Here is an 18,479-nt window from a genome sequence, read left to right on the forward strand (position 1 = left end):
TATAAAATCTTCATTATCTAGAGAAACGGAAACACATATGTTCTAAACTCTTTGACCATCATATTATGTCAGTGCTCGATGAAACTATACACTAAAACAAAATTTTCATTTTTTAAAATATTTTCAAAATCCGTGGTTAACCCCTTCAAAAATATTGAGTTTTCGGTAAATGCTTTATATACTGAAGTTTATACTCTTCACTTTAGTTTAAAAATTTCAAACCACATTCTACATTTGAATTAATGTATTCTAAACTATCTTTCATGGTATATAAGAATCATTCTTATTTTTTAATATTTAGTTTACTAAAATTTCATATACTGCCTAGATTAGTGGAATTTGCAATATAAAAACTTCATTATCTAGAGAAACGGAAACAACATAGGCTCTAAACTCTTTGACCATCATCTTATGTTAGTGCTCGATGAAACTATACACTAAAACCAAGATTTTCATATTTTTGAATTTTTTTCAAAATCTGTTGTTAACCCTTTTAAAAATATTGAGTTCTCGGTAAATGATCTATATACTGAAGTTTATACTCTTCACTTTAGTTTAAAATTTTCAAACCACATTCTACATTTGAATTAATGTATTCTAAACTATCTTTCATGGTATACATGAATAATTCTAATTTTTAATATTTAGTTTACTAAAATTTCATATACTGCCTAGATTAGTGGAATTAGCATTATAAAATCTTCATTATCTAGAGAAACGGAGACATCATAGGCTCTAAACTCTTTGACCATCATCTTATGTAAGTGCTCGATGAAACTATACACTAAAACCAGATTTTCATATTTTTCAATTTTTTTCAAAATCCGTGGGTTAACTCCTTCAAAAATATTGAGTTTTCGGTAAATGCTCTATATACTGAAGTTTATACTCTTTACTTTAGTTTAAAAAGTTCGAATCAAATTCAACATTTAAATTAATGTATTCTAAACTATCTTTCATGATATATAGGAATCATGCTAATTTTTTAATATTTAGTTTAGTAAAATTTCATATACTGCCTAGATCAATGGAATTAGCATTATAAAATTTTAATTATCTAGAGAAACGGAGACTACAAAGGTTCTAAACTCTTTGACCATCATCTTATGCCAGTGCTAGATAAAACTATACACTAAAACAAGATTTTCATATTTTTGAAATTTTTCCAAAATCCGTGGGTAAACCCCTTCTAAAATAATGAGTTTTCGGTAAATGCTCTATATACTGAAGTTTATACTCTTCAATTTTTTTTTAAAATTTCAAACCACATTCTACATTTTAATTAATGTATTTTAAACTATCTTTCATGGTATTTAGGAATCATTCTAATTTTTTATATTAATTTTAGTAAAATTTCATATACTGCCTACATCAATTGAATTAGCATTATAAAATCTTCATTATCTAGAGAAACGGAGACAACAGAGGTTCTAAACTCTTTGGCCATCATCTTATGTCAGTGTTCGATGAAACTATACACTAAAACCTGATTTTCATATTTTTGAAATTTTTTCAAAATCCGTGGGTTAGCCCCTTCTAAAATAATGAGTTTTCAGTAAATGCTCTATATACTCCAGTTTATACTCTTCACTTTAGTTTAAAAATTTTAAACCACATTCTACATTTGAATTAATGTATTCTAAAGAATCTAAACTATATTTCATGGCATGTAGGAATCATTCTAATTTTTAATATTTAGTTTACTAAAATTTCATTAACTGCCTAGATCAATGGAATTAGCATTATAAAATCTTCATTATCTAGAGAAACGGAGGCAACAAAGACTCTAAACTCTTTGACCATCATCTTATGTTAGTGCTCGATGAAACTATACATTAAAACAAGATTTTCATATTTTTGAAATTTTTCCAAAATCTGTGGGTTAACCCCCCTTCTAAAATCATGAGTTTTCGGTAAATGCTTTATATACTGAAGTTTATACTCTTTAATTTTGTTTAAAAATTTCGAACCACATTCTACATTTGAATTAATGCATTCTAAACTATCTTTCATGATATATAGGAATCATTCTAATTTTTTAATATTTATTTTAGTAAAATTTCATATACTGCCTACATCTATTGGATTAGCATTTTAAAATCTTCATTATCTAGAGAAACGGAGACAACAGAGGTTCTAAATTCTTTGACTATCATCTTATGTCAGTGCTCGATGAAAGTATACACTAAAACCAGATTTTCATATTTTTGAAATTTTTTTCAAAATCCGTTGGTTAACCCCTTCAAAAATATTGAGTTTTCGGTAAATGCTTTATATACTGAAGTTTATTCTCTTCACTTTAGTTTAAAATTTTTAAACCACATTCTACATTTGAATTAATGTATGCTAAACTATATTTCATGGTATATAGGAATCATTCTAATTTTTTAATATTTATTTTGTAAAATTTCATATACTGCCTACATCATGGAATTAGTATTTTTTTTTTGAACACAAACTTGATTTCATTCAAACTCAAATTTCTGCGGTACAATAATAAGAGGGAATTATACATCCTCTTTGGCAATAAACATAAACTGAAACAGATAAATAAGTTAAACATGATAGATCTTCAAGTGAAGATGACAGCGGATTCAAGACGATGCTTGAATGTGTCGGAGGAGCCTTCACGACAACGTCGGACAGCATGAAAATAGTCACAAAAAGTGACGTTGAAGTACAGATTTCATCTACGAAAACCACCGAAGCGATCTTGATCGTATCTTCAGGTCCCGTGGAGACCGCTACACAAGAATACAAACTGATGAAGATACTGAAGCATACACTCGGCAACGAGTACGAGGAAACACCTCTTTCCATAAAAAGAGGATATGGTGATGAAATCTTCTCCTTGAGAAAAAAAGATCTAAAACCAGATTTTCATATTTTTTTGAATTTTTTTCAAAATCCTTGGGTTAACTCCTTCAAAAATATTAAGTTTTCGGTAAATGATCTATATACTGAAGTTTATACTCTTCACTTTAGTTTAAAATTTTCAAACCACATTTTACATTTGAATTAATGTATTATAAACTATCTTTCATGCTATATAGGAATCATTCTAATTTTTCATAATTAGTCTTGCAATAAAATTTTCTCTTTTGTATTTCTATGCTTTTTATATTGTATATATTTTTGAACATAACTTTTTGTTTAAACTTTGTTATAAATTTAAACAAATTAGAGTTTTAAGGAATTTGTTTTTTGACAAAAGGTTTAAGGAAATTTTTATATTACTTGATTGATAAATAGAAACATAAAATTGGAAACAAATAAAACATTACATCCTGTCTTTTAAATTGTTAGAGATTGTAAGTTTCATTTGTAGTATTACACTTATGTTTAAATCAGTCTTGCAATACAAAAATCCCCTTTGTTTTTCCATGTTTTTGAAAAGTTTTAAAACTGTTTTAGTTTTCTTATTTTTGAATTAACAAGTGTTTTGATTCCACAATTAAACAACAATTCATTTGATTCAATTTCTTATCCTGCGTTTCTTATCTTGCTTTGGGCCAAAGCAATCCTCTGACCTCTGTGGCTGTGCACTCGAGATTTGGAGCGAACGCGTTCAAGCCAGAGATCAGTGTAGACTTGGAAGATGACGGATGCAGAGAGAGGACATTTGAGCTTTTCATTTAGTTTTTGCTTTGTTTTATTAATAATGAATAATGACTTGGGAAGTTCCTTCTCAAGCATGTACGTTGTTGTGTATTCGTACTTTATAAATTTGGGTTTTAAAATAATACAATGTAAGACTATTATGTTTGCTATTATGATTTATGGCCTTTTAATACTGTCTTTTAAGGTGCGCGCATTGCAAGATATTGAACTCCAAGTTTAGAACATAACAAGTTGCACTTGCATACAAATACAACAACTACCAGTAGAGGAACATCCAACAAGCGCCCACTGCTTTATGAGAAGCTGGTTGAGATGAAATGATGTGTGATTTTCCTAGAAAGATGAATCACTTGACTAGTTTTCCGGATCACAGATCGAGCAAAACCAAGTACGTAAAAGCCTTTTATGTCCTGGTCAAATGGTAAACTAACACGTAAAATGCGCCACGTACCGACGGATGCAACATTCTCGGACCAATCCTCGTGGCTCAACACGTGGAGACACCCAATCACGTCCCTCTGGGTTATAAATAGCAATCAAACACTCAACATTCTTACATCATCACACACAAAACAACCAATCAAAGCATCAAGATTAAGTTCTAAGCAAAAAGAGAGAGAAAAAGAAAATGTCAGACAAGCAAAACCTAAGCTACCAAGCCGGGCAAGCCACTGGCCAGACTAAGGTTAACTCTTGCAGTCTGATTGTTTGTTATACATGTTGATATACAAACCTATGGGAGAATGTAAATGCATTGTCTTCTTTTCACTAAACGGGGTTTGTCAAATGTAGGAGAAGGCAAGTGGTCTTATGGACAAGGCCAAAGATGCTGCTGCTTCAGCTCAAGACTCCATGCAACATGTTAGTTTTCTCAATCTCTCCTCTTTAAAGAACACTACTAAAAATTAGACCAAAACATGTATATATACACACACACAAAAAAACCTTATACTGTCCTGACCGTAAACTGTGAATCGCAGGCTGGACAGCAGATGAAGCAGAAGGCACAAGGAGCTGCTGATGTGGTCAAGGACAAAACTGGCCTGAACAAGAACCATTGACAACTTTCAATTTTAATTTCTAATATATCCTCCTCTCTTTTGAGTTATTTAATAAAGTTGGAAGTGTTTTTTTTTGGGTAATTTTGGAAGGGGTTTTAATTTATATATTTAATAGATTTTGTTAAAAAAATATTTAATAAATTTGGGAGGGTTTTTAATTCTCATTCCTGCTGTTTCTGATGTTATTTCCCTGATTTTTATGTAATTTTCTCCATATAAAATATCTGTTTTTTTTTTTAATTGTGAACATTATTACAAACATGAAGGTAAGAAAACTTGAAAAGGGAGGATTCAATAAGAATATTAGATTATATTAGTAAACCACTATATAAGCAAAAACTAGTCTAGTAATATATTGGATGATCAAATTTATATATTTGAAACAAAAATACCTGGATGAAATCAAAGTTTAATTAAATCTAAAGATTATTTATAGGGAAAAAAGTTATAAGAAATGAGATCCCCTTCTTATAAAACATTACTCTCCTTTTGTCTTTCTTCCTATGAATCAATATTTGTTTCTTCTCTTGGTAACTTGTTCTGTGACCATAGAGATTAATAAACGATCAAATATCATCGGACTTCCATTCAACGATGGCAAGAGTGTGGCGGCCACCGCAAGCAATCGATGTAGCCAACCATTTCCCTTCTTCTTCATCAGCATGATTCAAGGTTCCTTCAGGTGGAGGAATCTTTATAGGCAACTCCAATGGCTGTCCCGTTGTTACTTTCCTTCCATAACCAAGTCTTCCATGATCTCCTCTACCAAACTGATATCACAATAGACAAATCATAATCAGAAGAATGAATCTCTCTTTGTTTTTTGGAGTAGAGCTAAAAGAGAGTTTCTTGGTGTTCAAGGAATGTACTAACCGAGAAGATTCTGCCATCTCTTGTCAAAGCAACTGAATGTGTTCCACCGCAAGAAACCTATTTTGTAAAAAAAAGATTATTGGTCACTAAAAGTTTTTAATACTTCATCTCTTTTAAGAGATTCTCAAGATCATTCAAGTTTTAAGGCTTTCTACTACCTGAATGATATCTTCATCATCTAGAAGAGTAACTTTCTGTGGAACCATTTTGCTGCTCTTGTCATTGTCACCAAACCCTAGTCTTCCATGTTCTCCTCTTCCCCATCCATACACCTACAAGAAATTACAAGACCAAGCAGATGAAAATGAGGATCTATAGCTAGCACAATGGTGAGAATAAGAAGTAGATGAGTTCTAATACCTCTCCTTTATCGGTTAAAGCCGTTGAATGCCATCCACCCGCAGCAATATCAACCTTAAATTGCGACCAAAGAGAGAGATAAGTTGTTGAAGCCTATGGCTTTTTGTGGAAAATGAATCAAGAGAAAGAAAAAACAAACCAAAGTGAGACCATCAAGGCCTTGGACAGGAACAGGATGAGGTGTTGGCTGTGTATCACCGGTTCCAAGTTGTCCATACTCGTTATTACCCCATGCCATTAGCCTCCCATCTTCTTCAAGAGCCAGGTTATGAAACGCTCCAACAGCAATAAGACGCACATTCTCAAGACCTTGAACTCTCACCGGAACAAATATCTGTTTTCTACAAAAAAAAAACAAAACAAAACTCAACGTTTAAAACCAAAGAATGCACAAAATGGCTTTGTTGTGTGAGCTTTGAATCTTCTCTATACATGTCACCAGGAGGCCAGGGCTGACCCCAAGTCCACACGTGACCATCACGTGTCAGAACCATTGAGTGAGTACCACCTGCAGCTACCTGTATAAAGAAAGATGGATTAGTATCATCCACATATAAACATTGAGGAAGAGACAAAGAGATATTTAAGAACACGTGTTGGTTATACCTGTCGGACCGTGAGTTTAGGGGCACAACGCTTAGGGATGACAATATCTCTTCTCATGGGTCTGCCCATCTCGTCTTTTAGAGGCTCTTCACCACACTGTCCATATTCATTCCCACCTACGTGTATTTTCCATCATCATTTTTTATAATAATGACTAATTAGACTCACCACCAAACGAAACAGATAGAGAGAAAGAAAACAAAATAGCATTAAAGTGGTAGTTACCCCACGCATAGGCTCGGCCTTGATCATCAACAGCTAAACAATGCCAACCACCAATTGCTGCCTATCATCATCATCCATTAGATAACACATTCATTCAATGGTAAAACTGGTAGCTCCATTTGATAAAAAAATAGCAGAGAGAAAGAAAGAAGATGATGAGACCTGAGTGATCTTGACATTGGCAAGAGCCTTAACTCGACTAGGAACATTTTCTGTCTTTGTCTCCGGTGGGTGTCCTAATGTTCCTTTTTGATTCCAACCCCATGTAAACATCTGTATCAGTTTTGAAGTTAGAGATTTTTAACACTCAAGTCTCTCAACTTACTAAACCTTGAATTTAGCCACTCAAAACTACTGAAATAAGAGGACCAGTTCCATGATAAGCAGACCAGACTACTAAATCAAGATTCAAATCTTACAAGAGCTTATAAATAAATCAAAATATAAAAAAAAAGCCCATTTCTTTGGATAGAAATATTATCCCTGAATGTAACAGAGACCAATTAAAACACAGAGAAAATATCATTTTTAGGATTAAGACCCCAAAATGTTATGATAATATTACCGAGCCATCATGGCAAATGGCGAGGGAGTTACGGCTACCAGAGACAACGGAGGAAACAGAGTAAGGCTCGAGAGCTTCAACGACACAAGCCCATTCCTTTTCTTCGTTGCTACCAATTCCTAGTTGCCCATCTTCTCCTGAGCCCCTGCCAAAATATTACAAAAAATAAAAAAAATAAAGATGGTAAGAGAGAGAGAAAGGCCAAAAGTTTTAACAAAAGTGACGGAAAAAAAAATCGAAACTTTAAGAAGTGGAGTGAAGAGTAACAGACCAGGCTATGACTGAAGTAGCTGAAACCATCGGAGAGAGAGAGAGGAGATGAATGAAAGCAGAGAGAGAGAGAAGCGGAAAAGCAAAGCAGTGGGATTCGAGAGAGATAGAAAGGGGTTGTAATAATAATAGCGTTTGTGTTTTATAGACATTTAATAATTACTTAATATGGTTTTAAGACATTTATTTCCGTATATTCGTATTCCTAAAATGTATTCATATATTTTAAACTTTTTACAGCGGAGTAAGATAATTTAACGAGGTAGCTAATATTCAAATTTCTATTAATGCTTAGTTTTGAATAAAAATCCAACCAGTACAATACAAAATATATAATTCCACATATGGGAAACATGATTAAAAGTAGAGTAACAGCAGAAAAGAGAAAAAACGAATAACATTAAATGTACGGACAGAGACACATGAGTGCTGTGCTAGTCACAAAAGGATAATAGTGTTGTAAAGAATAAAGTTTTGAGGTTACAAAAATGAATATCAATGTCAAACAACCACTATGCATTTTCTTTTGTTCGTTATCTCTGCTTGTTTTAAGTTTGATTTGTATTAAAGATGAGTTGAATCCAAAGCAATAGTTGTAGTTTTTGTTTTTTTTTTTTGGAACACATTTGTAGTTTTTGTTTATTCTTCTTCTTTCTTCACTTCCTAAAAATACTAACAAGCAACTACAATTTGGCTTCATTATTTTTGAAAATGCAGTAATCAATTTTTTCAGTCTTATACATGTGTATGTTAATCCATTCGCATTTTCCTTCCCTTTTATAAAATTTCTCTTAGAATTTGATATAAGCAATACATAATTTTTTCATATATTTATCAACTAATTTTATGTATGCATAAAATTGTAATTGTAAATTTACACTTACTATAGTTTTTGTGCACTTAATAAACTTTTTTAGGAATAGCCGGTGTTTGAAATGATTTAACATATATACTCTAGTATTTAATTGTTAATGATTCTTAACTCTTACTATTGGCATTTTTATTTTTCTTAAAATCGTTTAATTTGCGTTGTGTTGGTGTAACTGTTGTGTTGATCACGATGAATATAAGCACTACAATGATTTTGCATTCAGAAGAATATTTAGTTTAGTGCATCGTTTAATTTGTTCTTCATTCCGAATTATATTCTGTACATGTTTATTTCTTGTTAATCCGGTGGTAAAATATTTGAATAATTTGATGTGAGTTGTGAATAACCCAATATTTAGAGGTTATATCTTGTTTATTTATTTTTGCTTCCCAGACTGTTTTTTTTCAAAAAAAAAAAATATTTTGATTATTTTCGGATACGACGGTCTACCATTTTTGTTAAAGGAGTGATAAGCACTATACTGTTTTTTTTTCAGATAATTTTGTTTCTGAAACTATTATGGTGAATTATCAAAACTAGATATACAACACAAAAGAAATTAGAAAAATTAGTGGATTTATATTGGCATTATTAATTAATTTAACATATTTATATTGATTTTAACCGATTTTAATTAATTTAGATGATTTAGTTCGATTTAAATTGTTCTAAATTGGTTGAAATTATATAAATTTTTTTTTAGAACTTTGGTTGAAATTATATAAATAATAATAACGTTTGATCAATTCATTTTTATATTTATAAAATTTATGATATAATGAATGAAACTTTTAATAACTTTTAATTATTTTAACTAATTCTAAAATAAAATGTAATTCTAAACTAATTATTATCACTTACCAAATAACATAAATTATATTACAACTAATAATTTTTGGTAGCTAATTTTCAAAATTATAGAAAGTCTAATAATGTTTAATCAATTCTTTTTGTATTTATATACTATATAAAATAATGTATAGAAATATATATAATGATTTCATTTCATATAAAAAATAGTCGTATCTATAATAATTATTAATCTCTTATAATGTCCATATATATTTTATAAATAACTATGTTTTGAAGATTGGAAGAATTATATTGAATAAAATATGTGAGAGCTTTGACTAAAAATGTTTTGTAATTAAGTCAAATAATATAGTGAATAAGATAATGTTATGATTAAAAAATATAAAATAATTTTTGATTCATTGATTGCATGGTTTTTATTATTATTTAGAAAAAGAAACAAATATTTGGCAAAAAAATATGTAGAGTTTAGGAAAATATTAGCAAAAAATTGATTTAAAACAAAATAAATAACAAGAAAAAGAAGGAAAGCCTGTAAAATATGTAGAAATAGAGTTACTCTATTATAAAAGTTAGGGATATAGATGGATATCACTTTTCTACTAAACGTTTGGACCATCTTTGGGCCTAAACTTTTGCTTTCTAGTATTTAACTTTCTGTGACAAAAAAAAAAAGTTATATGCTGTGTAAACGATAGAAAGATGATGACTTGAGGCTTTGTATTTATTTTCTCTAGACCTTTTTCTTTTGTATAATTATATGCATTTCAGAAATAGTAATATTGCTCTCTTTCCTTCTTTTTTTTAAACTTCAAATACCGTTTAAATAAAAATACAACAGTCACCATACAAAGACAACAACAGAAAGATGCAGAGATACAAGAAAGCAAGAGGCAATACAATGCAAGTCAAGAATCAAAATCAATATTGCTCTCTTTCCTTCATTTGCAGTCATATGTAAAAGTCCTAGCGCTAGAATCTGCACCCGAGATTATTCATTACTACTTGTGAGTCTGGGATATCTCATTACCATTTCATATGCTGATGACACTGAAACATTCAAGGTAGTGAGAAAATTCAACATCGGTGCAACAAGTGCGTAGAGCCACAAGTGTGTTGGATTGTTATTTGGATTGTAAAGCCACAAACGCTAGAGATAAAAGCCAAATGATCATCAGGGATGTTATTTGGATTGTAAACCACAAGTGTGTTGTATCCAATGAATTATCTCAAGCTGGATCTTTTTTTTTCCAAATTTCTTAAAGCAATTAAGGTCCTAATTTATCAAAACACAAATATATCACATGCAACTGAGGTCCTAATTTTCTAAGTTACTGTTACACAAATGAAAAATTTGAACTCAACACAGGGTCTACGTATTCTTTGGGCCGGCCCTGTTCAGAATGCAGAGAACGTGTAATGTGCAAGAAGAATCTAATATATGACAAACATGCAAGCTTGAAAATTACAGCGTATCCATAAATAAGTTCTCATATATTGATAAATAAGAAAATAACATGATGATATTCAATGAGAGATATCAGCATAGTTAACGAATAAACAACTATATCAGTCAGTTGATCAGCTAAGCCCTCATACAGCCAAGTAAACAAGAAAAAGAAAAAAACAACAGTTAGAAGAGAAGAGAAAAAACCTTGATAACTCTAAAAGACTTAACAGTTTGAATAAAGTTACGTTTTACAATAATCAATATACTATACTATATTATTAGATGTACTTTGGGCTAGTTAGATGTATAACACATTTTAAAATTTCTAATTTATATATTATAAAATTAAATATTTACTTGTAAATTCTACATTTTAATTTAAAAGTGTTATGTCATTTCTTAATTTTTGTTAGATTTTTGGTAAAAAATATGTAAAAATTAGGAAAATATTAGCAAAAATTTGATAAAAAGGAACAAGAAATAACAAGAAAAAGAAGAAAAGTCTGAAAATATGCATAGTATATGTTGGAAAAATGAATATGATAATTACATATATAATTCCGCAAATATTTTTATTACTAAATTTTCATCAGTTATTACTTTACGGTATTTCATATATAATATATATTTTTGTACAATATTTATATATGCGAATTCGCGGATAACTACCTACACTAAATATATTAAAATGGCCTTCAATTTGTTCTTTCAATAGGCCCACTTAAAACCATATAAATAAGTGACATTAATTATTGAATATAAGGAAGGATGATAGACCGGATTGTAGGTTCCTTTATTCTCGCATGACTCAGTGTGTTAGAGGATTAGATTAGTTACATGCTTTTGGATGGTTAAATGATGACATAAAAAAAAACATAAATTTCAGGAAATTCCCGAGCAGAAAATACTTGTCCTTTGAACTCACATTGCTACAGAAGCTGGAGGCTGAGGGGAAGTTGAAGAGGTAGGTACAATGGTAAAAGTTAGATCATTCATCAAACAAATTGGAGCATCTCATTGCTTATGATGATGCAAAGAACAACAGAACCGGCTCTCACCTGTATGAAGAGCCAACAGATGCACTAGATGCTCCAGTTGAGGCAGGTTTACTCTACATGTTTAACCCAGTCCCGGCCCTGAAAAAACACAGGCTGGAAGCCAAAAATAATAAAAAAAGCCACTAGCGGGTGTTGGACCTATCTCCTTTAGGAAAGTTCCAAGCAAGTTTGACCATCTAAAACTACTGACATATTTTAGATATAGGCCGAAAAATATGTTACTTATCAACAGGCTGGAATCAGATGTTTCTAATGCTTATGCTCAGGGCCGCTACTGGTTTAATCCCCAGAGAGCATAAGTCATAATTAGATAAATCCAAAAGCTAAAAGAAAACAACACAAATGCTTTTAGTATCCTAAGATCCAAGCTGACCTTGGTCATCATAATGACAATAAAACTGCTCTCAGCAACTTTGTTCTCCTCAATGGTGGTCTCATCTTTAAGCACTTTCCCTTGGTAAATAAGCATCAGTTTCGCAGCAGGATAAACGTCAGCTCCCTGCACAGTCTCTATGTTCTTCTTCACATCAGCTACCTGAATTGTACACAAGTTCCCAAGAAATCAGTCAACAGAAATTTCTTCAGATATTCATGTACAATCATCAACCTCATAGAATATGATAATCAGGAATGCTATCCATAACAACGAGATACAAACGTCAATCATCGTTACACAAAGATATTATCACTAGTTCATCACCAATCATTTGGTTTGACATCGATTCATTTTTCACAAAAAGTAAGTTTGGGAAGAAGGCTAGTACTAGTAGGTAGGTGATGATGATACATTGGAATCTGGCCACGTCATCTGTCATTATATGCTGCCATTGACAATTTCCTTCCATACTACGTTCGTTAAAAGATAGGCCCAAACAATTAGGCCCACAACATTCTTTAGTGTGTAGTAAGAAGAATCCACTAATTTGTGGCAATTTTATGTGTTCTTTGTTTTGTTATAATCAAATCACACAACAGAAAAAAGTAAACTCTTATAGCCAATCTTGAATTTAACTCTGTAAATAAGTTTGTACATTGCTCTATCTTTCATCACCAAAGGAAGATGCAAATTAAAGGCAGAAATAGATAACAAAAAGAAAAGTTATGGTATCATAACTGAGCTGATACGGGCAAAACTTCAAAGGAATAATTAGAGTACAAGGTCAGTCTTACACGAACTCTCTTCCTGCCACGTGCTAAACACGCCCATCTTTCTCTTCTTAACAGGCACCACGTGATCCGCGCGTGACGCCGGCTCCAGCCCTAACGTTAGGTCGAGTTTGATCTCACCGGAACATTGCACAGCCGTCGGAGAGAATGTCATCACCTCCGAGATATTGCTCTCTTCTTCATGAGGAGCCACAACTTCAGACTGGTGACTCAACGACGAGTCGTGACTAGCTTCTCCTTCTCCCCCGGCGGATTTCCCCTCTGATTCCGCCGGTTTAGCGACGGCGGCAGCGGAGGCGACCCGCTTAGCCCGGCGAGCTTTCTTTCCTCGTTTCGGATCGGTTGAACCAGCAGCAGCTGCAGCGGGGGAGTTCTCGTCCTTGGAGATATGTCGGATGTCATACATTTTCAGCGGCGGACCTTGCCCGCTCGTCGCCGCATCCGTGGCCATCTCAGTGATCGGTTCGCCTCTCATCACCGCCTCCACGGCGGATTGACAAAGCTGCCAGTTTCCCGACCATAACAACCCCACCGAACCGTAGATCGGGTTCACAATCCTCCCGCATGCTTCATGCAACAACGACCGGAATATCCCTACAAAAATTTTCAGACAAAAAGGATCAATATACTAGACAACCACTAACCAGGTCCAATACGGCGACGTTTCTAAGATGGAAAAACCACTAACCAGGACGAAGGTGCTCGGGACCGGCGTTGATTAGGTTCATGAGTCCAGCACGGCCATAGAACTTGGCTAGAAACACTGTTGCGTTTGCTTGCGCTTCGGGGGATTTGATCCAACCCAAACACGGTCTTATACTACAATCCTCACTACACCCTTTCCGAAGAACCCTGCATCCATTACAGCTCATCCGCATCTTTATACTTTCTTATAGATTCCAACTGATCGAGTACACAAAAAACAAATCAGGATTTGAAAGTCTTGTTAGATTTCTAGGAGATTATGCAGGAGGTGGTGATGGAGATTCGCTAATTATATAAGAAAGATAATATAGCTTCAAGGAATTGAATACGTTGACAAATAATAAGCCCCTGGATTTTTGGGAGGTGAGATATAAAACCAGGGAAGAAGAGTGAGGACAAAGAAAATGAGATAAGAAGAAGAAGAGTTGTTTTTTTCTATAGACAAAGGCGGTTTTGTCTTTTGATTTTTTTTTTTCATTTTATTTCTTCTCCTCCTTTTTCCCCCGCCGCGGTTTTTTTAATTGCTGGTTCAAAGTTTCACTTCTTGTGTTTCTTCCCCAAGTTTTGTTTCATGCACACTCTCATCTCCCACGCGCGTGTCTTAAAAATATTTACTTGAATAATTAAACAATCTAAAATTTGGTATCTTACAATCGATTTGTCCCAGAACATTTAAATATTCAATGTCGTTAGATATAGGTGTAAATAATGTGTTGATATAAAGATGGAGCAGCATAGCAGATTGAGCGTTTGATCAATTTATAATGTATTTTTTACAGATAATTTACTAATTTAGATGATTTGTTCATCAATATGGAGTATTTGTTGAAGTGTATCACTTTAGAATCGGTCTAATAATCTCTGTTCTCCTTTATCAAAGTCCGTGACAAAAAAGGCAGAGGCCGTGGCTTTAACGCATGCGCGTCAGAAAGTTTGGTCGAATCGCCACATCTGAGTCAGATGGGATTTGAGTCATTTGAGGAAGGTGGGGCCCATACTTGGCTCCTGGTTTTCGGGAAAAGAATCCCGTGTCTAAAATACCGCTTTATAATTTGTCCGAAAAACTAGGGTCTGGTTTCTGGTTTTGATATTTTCTTCTTTGTGACTGTGGGCGGATCGTGTCGCCGACGGTTTTGTTTTAAAAACACCGTAACCTTTTGTTTTGTCTGTAATTAACTTTAGTGTAATTTAGACAACTACTGTAAAAATCAGCGTTAATATGTATCAACTTTTAACTAATCTCAATATTGTGAAACCTTGAACATTTCAGAATGTGATTCCTCACATACTATATTTTACAAAAACCTTTGATATTTTTGAAACAAATAATCTTTTGTAGACTGAATTTGAATAAGAAGTATATGATAGATTTTGTTATTATTGAAACTTGATTAGGATGTTTAACTTTCTTGATATGGATGTTTTATCTGAAACATCTTATAGTTAGGCACCGAGAGAGTAATTTAACAAAAAGACATAGATATTACTGCTGCATACATAAATCATCATACGTAATTAACCCTTCTTTCAAAAAAAAAAAAAAACATACGTAACTCTGCTTTGATGGGTCGGACTGAGACTTAAAAACAACAATTAATTAGTAGTCGAAACTAGCTTCCATTACTTCAACCAGACCATATGAATGAGCTTACAGGTTTTGTTCACGGCACTAGGGGTGGGCGTTCGGATACCCGTTCGGGTTCGAATCAGGTATTTCGGATTTTCAGGTATTTCGGTATAGGAGTATAAAACCCGTTCGAGTAATTCTGTACTCCGGGTCGGGTTCGGGTATTTTTAGTTCGGGTTCGGTTATTTGGGTCGGGTTTTTAGATATTTAGATTTTGCAAAAAAATTAACTTCTTCATTTCTCAAGTTTTTTTCTTTTAAAAAATATAAATTTTACTTAACTGATATTTTATTTTTAATACATTGAATGATTTGAAGATAAAATCTTAAAAATAAAATACACTAATTTGATTATTGTTTTAAAATTTTAGCTGTACCTTTTGTTAATGCATGAAACTAAAATTTGGACATGCATTTTAAGCATTTTAAGTGAGCAAAAAATCACTTTTCTTACAATTATATGTATATTATCTAATTTTAAATCATGTGTATAATTAATATAAGTATTTTGAATAAAATTAGAGAAGTAAACTATGAATATATGGTTAATAGTACATAAGTTCGGTTATTTTCGAATATCCATTCGGGTTCGGGTATTACCCGTTCGGGTTCGGATATCCAATCTCTCATAATTCAATACCCGTTCGGGTATTTTGCTACTTCAGTTCGGATTTCGGTTCGGATTTTTCGGGTCGGGTTCGGGTGCCACTTCGAGTATCGGATAAAGTGCCCACCCCTACACGGCACAACAAAATGATGGAAGCTTCGTCGTTAAATAGACCGTATTTCGTAAGTGTTACGTTATGGATCTTCGCAAGTCACCGACGGACCGGACAACTCCGTATCAATCGCCATTACATGTCGGTTCTGTATCTCTTTTGTGTCTATCCGTTACGTGACAAGCGAATTAGGCGCCAATACAGAAACTTGTTTGAAATAATACAAAGAGCATTCATATTTATCGAAGTTACATTTTACAAAGATTGAGAATCTCCATACAGAGGGAAACGTTAAATATACAAGCTTTTATACAGACAAAAAGAAAAGGAACAAAGAGACTCCAAATTGGTTTTAATATGTTACAACGAGACTCAATAAACACATCTTTGTTGTTACGGTATATATACACAAATATTGACCTCAAAGTTAAAGAAAACTGTGGTCAAAAAGCCTTAACTGGTGTTGTAGACAGATCTTCAAAGATTTATAGTCTTGATTTTGGAATTTTATTTACACTTTGTGAATCTCTGTTCCTTTCTTCTTTCCTCTTCTAAGCCATGGCAGATATGTTTGAGCTTTGGCGGTCCCTGTTAAAGCAGTTGAATCCTTCAACTCTAACAGCTGCCGGTTTGAGCCCAAACTTCACTCGACCACCACAACCTCCTCCTTTGACACGAGATGGCGATGGAGATGGAGATGTAAGGAATGGTGAGAGCGAGGGGGAGACAGGGTTGAGTTTTTCATCTCCAAATCGTGCATCTTGAGCTAATGGGTTTGATACTCTGCTTGGGGGAGACCCGAGGAAAAATGGAGGCGATGAAGCTACACCAGATAATGTTTCTTCCTACAAAGAAAGAACAAGATAATAGAGTATTAGATCACTACATACAATATTATACGGACACCTCTGTGACTGAATGCTTTAAGAATCTGACTAAAGATGATGATTCTATATACAAAACTACATAACCAACCACGAGATGATTCAATGATTTTATTTTATTTTTCACAAAAAGGAAGGTTTCTTAAAGCGTCACGTAGAGGGAAGAACAAGATTCATGATTCAGAAAGAGAGGTGAAATCTGATGAAAACATTATATGGATTAAACCTCTTAGAGCAACTATATAGCCTAGCGTTGATTTTGATACATAGAAACACAGATCAATGAAAGCAGGTGAAATCAGATGGAGATATTTTGTATATGAAAATTAACCTATTGAAAGTAACTATATAGCCTAGCCTTGATACTCATACAGAAAACACACAGAAATAGCTTGATTCAATACACAAGTTTGAAATAAAATAAACAAACCTTTCTACGAATGATGTCCAAAAGATCTGCCCCGGCTTGAGAATCACATACATCAGCTGCTCCTGGCTGACTGTTAAATCCCCCCCAAAAAACAAAACAAAATAAAGGTAAGCATTTTGTTCTTTTCTTTTTCCTGGATATTAATATCAACTTTGTGGCCAAGAAAAAAAAAAGACAAAAAGGAATAAAGCTTTTTGTAATTACCTAGGATGTGATCTAAACAGATGAAGAGCCTTGTTGGAGAGGATGCTAACGCGACGAGGCTTAGGACAAACAACGGAAGAGACAGGAACAACAAATCCTCTGGATTCGTCAGGGGACGACATGAAGGCGTTCTGCTGAAGGTTGCAATGATTCATCTTTTTATTTTTGAACCACTTTTTATCCACAGAAGAACGCCTTACCTGTTTTGCGTATCACACAATACACAGATCATACAAAAAATTAGTGCTCCTTTAGAGACAAAAGAACATATTGTTGAAAGATGTGATTAATTTCAAAATTTTCAAAACGGATAAGAAAATTGGAATTTTACTTGGTAAGATCGTAACAATTGTCTTCAAGTTTCTCTAGTTTTTTTTCACCGAGATCTAATTTGAGGGGAAGCTACGGGAATTCGTTGTAGGGGGTGGTAATATAATTAAAAAAAAAATGGTTCATTTCTAATACAGAGAGATTGATTTGTGTATAAAAAGGATGTTCAAAAACAGAACAAAGCCAACGAATATGTTTGACCAGAAGAAACCATTTTTTTCATAGAATGTAAAAAGGGGCAAACCAACACAGACGTATTGACTGGGACTATAAACAGAAAACTTCCATACGACCAAAGAAAAACAAACTCGATAAGAAGTAAAACATTTAGATCTGCGACGAAAAGAAAAAACAAACAAACTTTGATCTGTCATTTCCTACATTAACGGAAATTGATAAAGAAGAGAGACGAGCATTACCTTCAAGAATTTATGAGCGGCGATAAGGTTGAGCGAAAGAGGAGATACAGTGCGGCTACGGAAGCACTTTATATGATATGACCAAAAGAAGAACGATGTCGTTCTAAAAAAAAATGATTAATTAAAAATTATCGACGTCCTTAATTCGTAATTGTATATTTGTGGAATGTTTTTAAGAATTTGATAGGTCTGAATGGTCAAATAATAATAAATCGTTGGTCG

The 18,479-nt window shown here is 33.2% G+C and overlaps 5 protein-coding genes across 6 annotated transcripts; 1 reads left to right on the plus strand and 4 right to left on the minus strand.

Annotated features, from left to right (window-relative positions):
- The first annotated feature begins 4,176 nt into the window (after positions 1-4,176).
- Positions 4,177-4,917, plus strand: LOC108810664 (stress-induced protein KIN2-like). Its single transcript, XM_018582769.2, has 3 exons — positions 4,177-4,306; positions 4,414-4,482; positions 4,602-4,917. Exons 1-3 carry the CDS (start codon positions 4,250-4,252, stop codon positions 4,680-4,682), a joined length of 207 nt encoding a protein of 68 aa, XP_018438271.1. The 5' UTR covers positions 4,177-4,249; the 3' UTR covers positions 4,683-4,917.
- A 118-nt stretch (positions 4,918-5,035) lies between these two features.
- LOC108806825 (ultraviolet-B receptor UVR8) lies at positions 5,036-7,719 on the minus strand. Its single transcript, XM_018579026.2, has 11 exons — positions 7,583-7,719; positions 7,312-7,456; positions 6,909-7,019; positions 6,747-6,807; positions 6,522-6,637; positions 6,348-6,433; positions 6,055-6,256; positions 5,916-5,969; positions 5,714-5,827; positions 5,556-5,612; positions 5,036-5,452 (listed from the first exon to the last, which is right to left on the minus strand). Exons 1-11 carry the CDS (start codon positions 7,609-7,611, stop codon positions 5,249-5,251), a joined length of 1,179 nt encoding a protein of 392 aa, XP_018434528.1. The 5' UTR covers positions 7,612-7,719; the 3' UTR covers positions 5,036-5,248.
- Positions 7,720-12,017: 4,298 nt separating this feature from the next.
- LOC108805763 (ubiquitin receptor RAD23c-like) lies at positions 12,018-12,661 on the minus strand. The gene is made up of 2 exons (XM_018577701.2): positions 12,381-12,661; positions 12,018-12,308 (listed from the first exon to the last, which is right to left on the minus strand). The coding sequence occupies exons 1-2, from the start codon at positions 12,438-12,440 to the stop codon at positions 12,045-12,047; spliced, it is 324 nt and encodes a 107-aa protein (XP_018433203.1). The 5' UTR covers positions 12,441-12,661; the 3' UTR covers positions 12,018-12,044.
- Positions 12,662-12,747: 86 nt separating this feature from the next.
- LOC130496943 (LOB domain-containing protein 41-like) lies at positions 12,748-14,036 on the minus strand. Its single transcript, XM_056989676.1, has 2 exons — positions 13,629-14,036; positions 12,748-13,534 (listed from the first exon to the last, which is right to left on the minus strand). Exons 1-2 carry the CDS (start codon positions 13,816-13,818, stop codon positions 12,921-12,923), a joined length of 804 nt encoding a protein of 267 aa, XP_056845656.1. The 5' UTR covers positions 13,819-14,036; the 3' UTR covers positions 12,748-12,920.
- Positions 14,037-16,208: 2,172 nt separating this feature from the next.
- On the minus strand, positions 16,209-18,375 carry LOC108813027 (uncharacterized). Of its 2 annotated transcripts, none has more exons than XM_018585452.2 (4): positions 18,258-18,375; positions 17,509-17,708; positions 17,305-17,374; positions 16,209-16,835 (listed from the first exon to the last, which is right to left on the minus strand). In XM_018585452.2, the coding sequence occupies exons 2-4, from the start codon at positions 17,661-17,663 to the stop codon at positions 16,542-16,544; spliced, it is 519 nt and encodes a 172-aa protein (XP_018440954.1). In that variant the 5' UTR covers positions 17,664-17,708; positions 18,258-18,375; the 3' UTR covers positions 16,209-16,541. The 2 variants fall into 2 exon arrangements, with proteins under 2 accessions (XP_018440954.1, XP_018440955.1); XM_018585453.2 differs by lacking the exon at positions 18,258-18,375 and adding an exon at positions 17,840-18,125.
- Positions 18,376-18,479: the final 104 nt, after the last annotated feature.

The sequence above is a fragment of the Raphanus sativus genome, chromosome 6, assembly GCF_000801105.2.
Source record: "Raphanus sativus cultivar WK10039 chromosome 6, ASM80110v3, whole genome shotgun sequence".
Taxonomy (NCBI): Eukaryota; Viridiplantae; Streptophyta; class Magnoliopsida; order Brassicales; family Brassicaceae; genus Raphanus; species Raphanus sativus.

Bases quoted from the DNA above. Each gene is read 5' to 3' on its own strand.
- LOC108810664 (XM_018582769.2), top strand. From the start codon at position 4,250: ATGTCAGACAAGCAAAACCTAAGCTACCAAGCCGGGCAAGCCACTGGC. The intron at 4,307-4,413 runs GTTAACTCTTGC...TGTCAAATGTAG, and splicing joins AAGCCACTGGCCAGACTAAG to GAGAAGGCAAGTGGTCTTAT. The intron at 4,483-4,601 runs GTTAGTTTTCTC...TGTGAATCGCAG, and splicing joins CTCAAGACTCCATGCAACAT to GCTGGACAGCAGATGAAGCA.
- LOC108806825 (XM_018579026.2), bottom strand. From the start codon at position 7,611: ATGGTTTCAGCTACTTCAGTCATAGCCTG. The intron at 5,970-6,054 runs GTTTGTTTTTTC...TCGCAATTTAAG, and splicing joins GCCTTGATGGTCTCACTTTG to GTTGATATTGCTGCGGGTGG. The intron at 5,613-5,713 runs GTAGTAGAAAGC...TTTACAAAATAG, and splicing joins ATGATGAAGATATCATTCAG to GTTTCTTGCGGTGGAACACA.
- LOC108805763 (XM_018577701.2), bottom strand. From the start codon at position 12,440: ATGATTGACGTTTGTATCTCGTTGTTATGGATAGCATTCCTGATTATC. The intron at 12,309-12,380 runs GTTGATGATTGT...TGTACAATTCAG, and splicing joins TGATTATCATATTCTATGAG to GTAGCTGATGTGAAGAAGAA.
- LOC130496943 (XM_056989676.1), bottom strand. From the start codon at position 13,818: ATGCGGATGAGCTGTAATGGATGCAGGGTTCTTCGGAAAGGGTGTAGT. The intron at 13,535-13,628 runs GTTAGTGGTTTT...AAATTTTTGTAG, and splicing joins TCCCGAGCACCTTCGTCCTG to GGATATTCCGGTCGTTGTTG.
- LOC108813027 (XM_018585452.2), bottom strand. From the start codon at position 17,663: ATGAATCATTGCAACCTTCAGCAGAACGCCTTCATGTCGTCCCCTGAC. The intron at 17,375-17,508 runs GTAATTACAAAA...GGGATTTAACAG, and splicing joins CTGTTTAGATCACATCCTAG to TCAGCCAGGAGCAGCTGATG. The intron at 16,836-17,304 runs GTTTGTTTATTT...CTTTCTTTGTAG, and splicing joins TGGACATCATTCGTAGAAAG to GAAGAAACATTATCTGGTGT.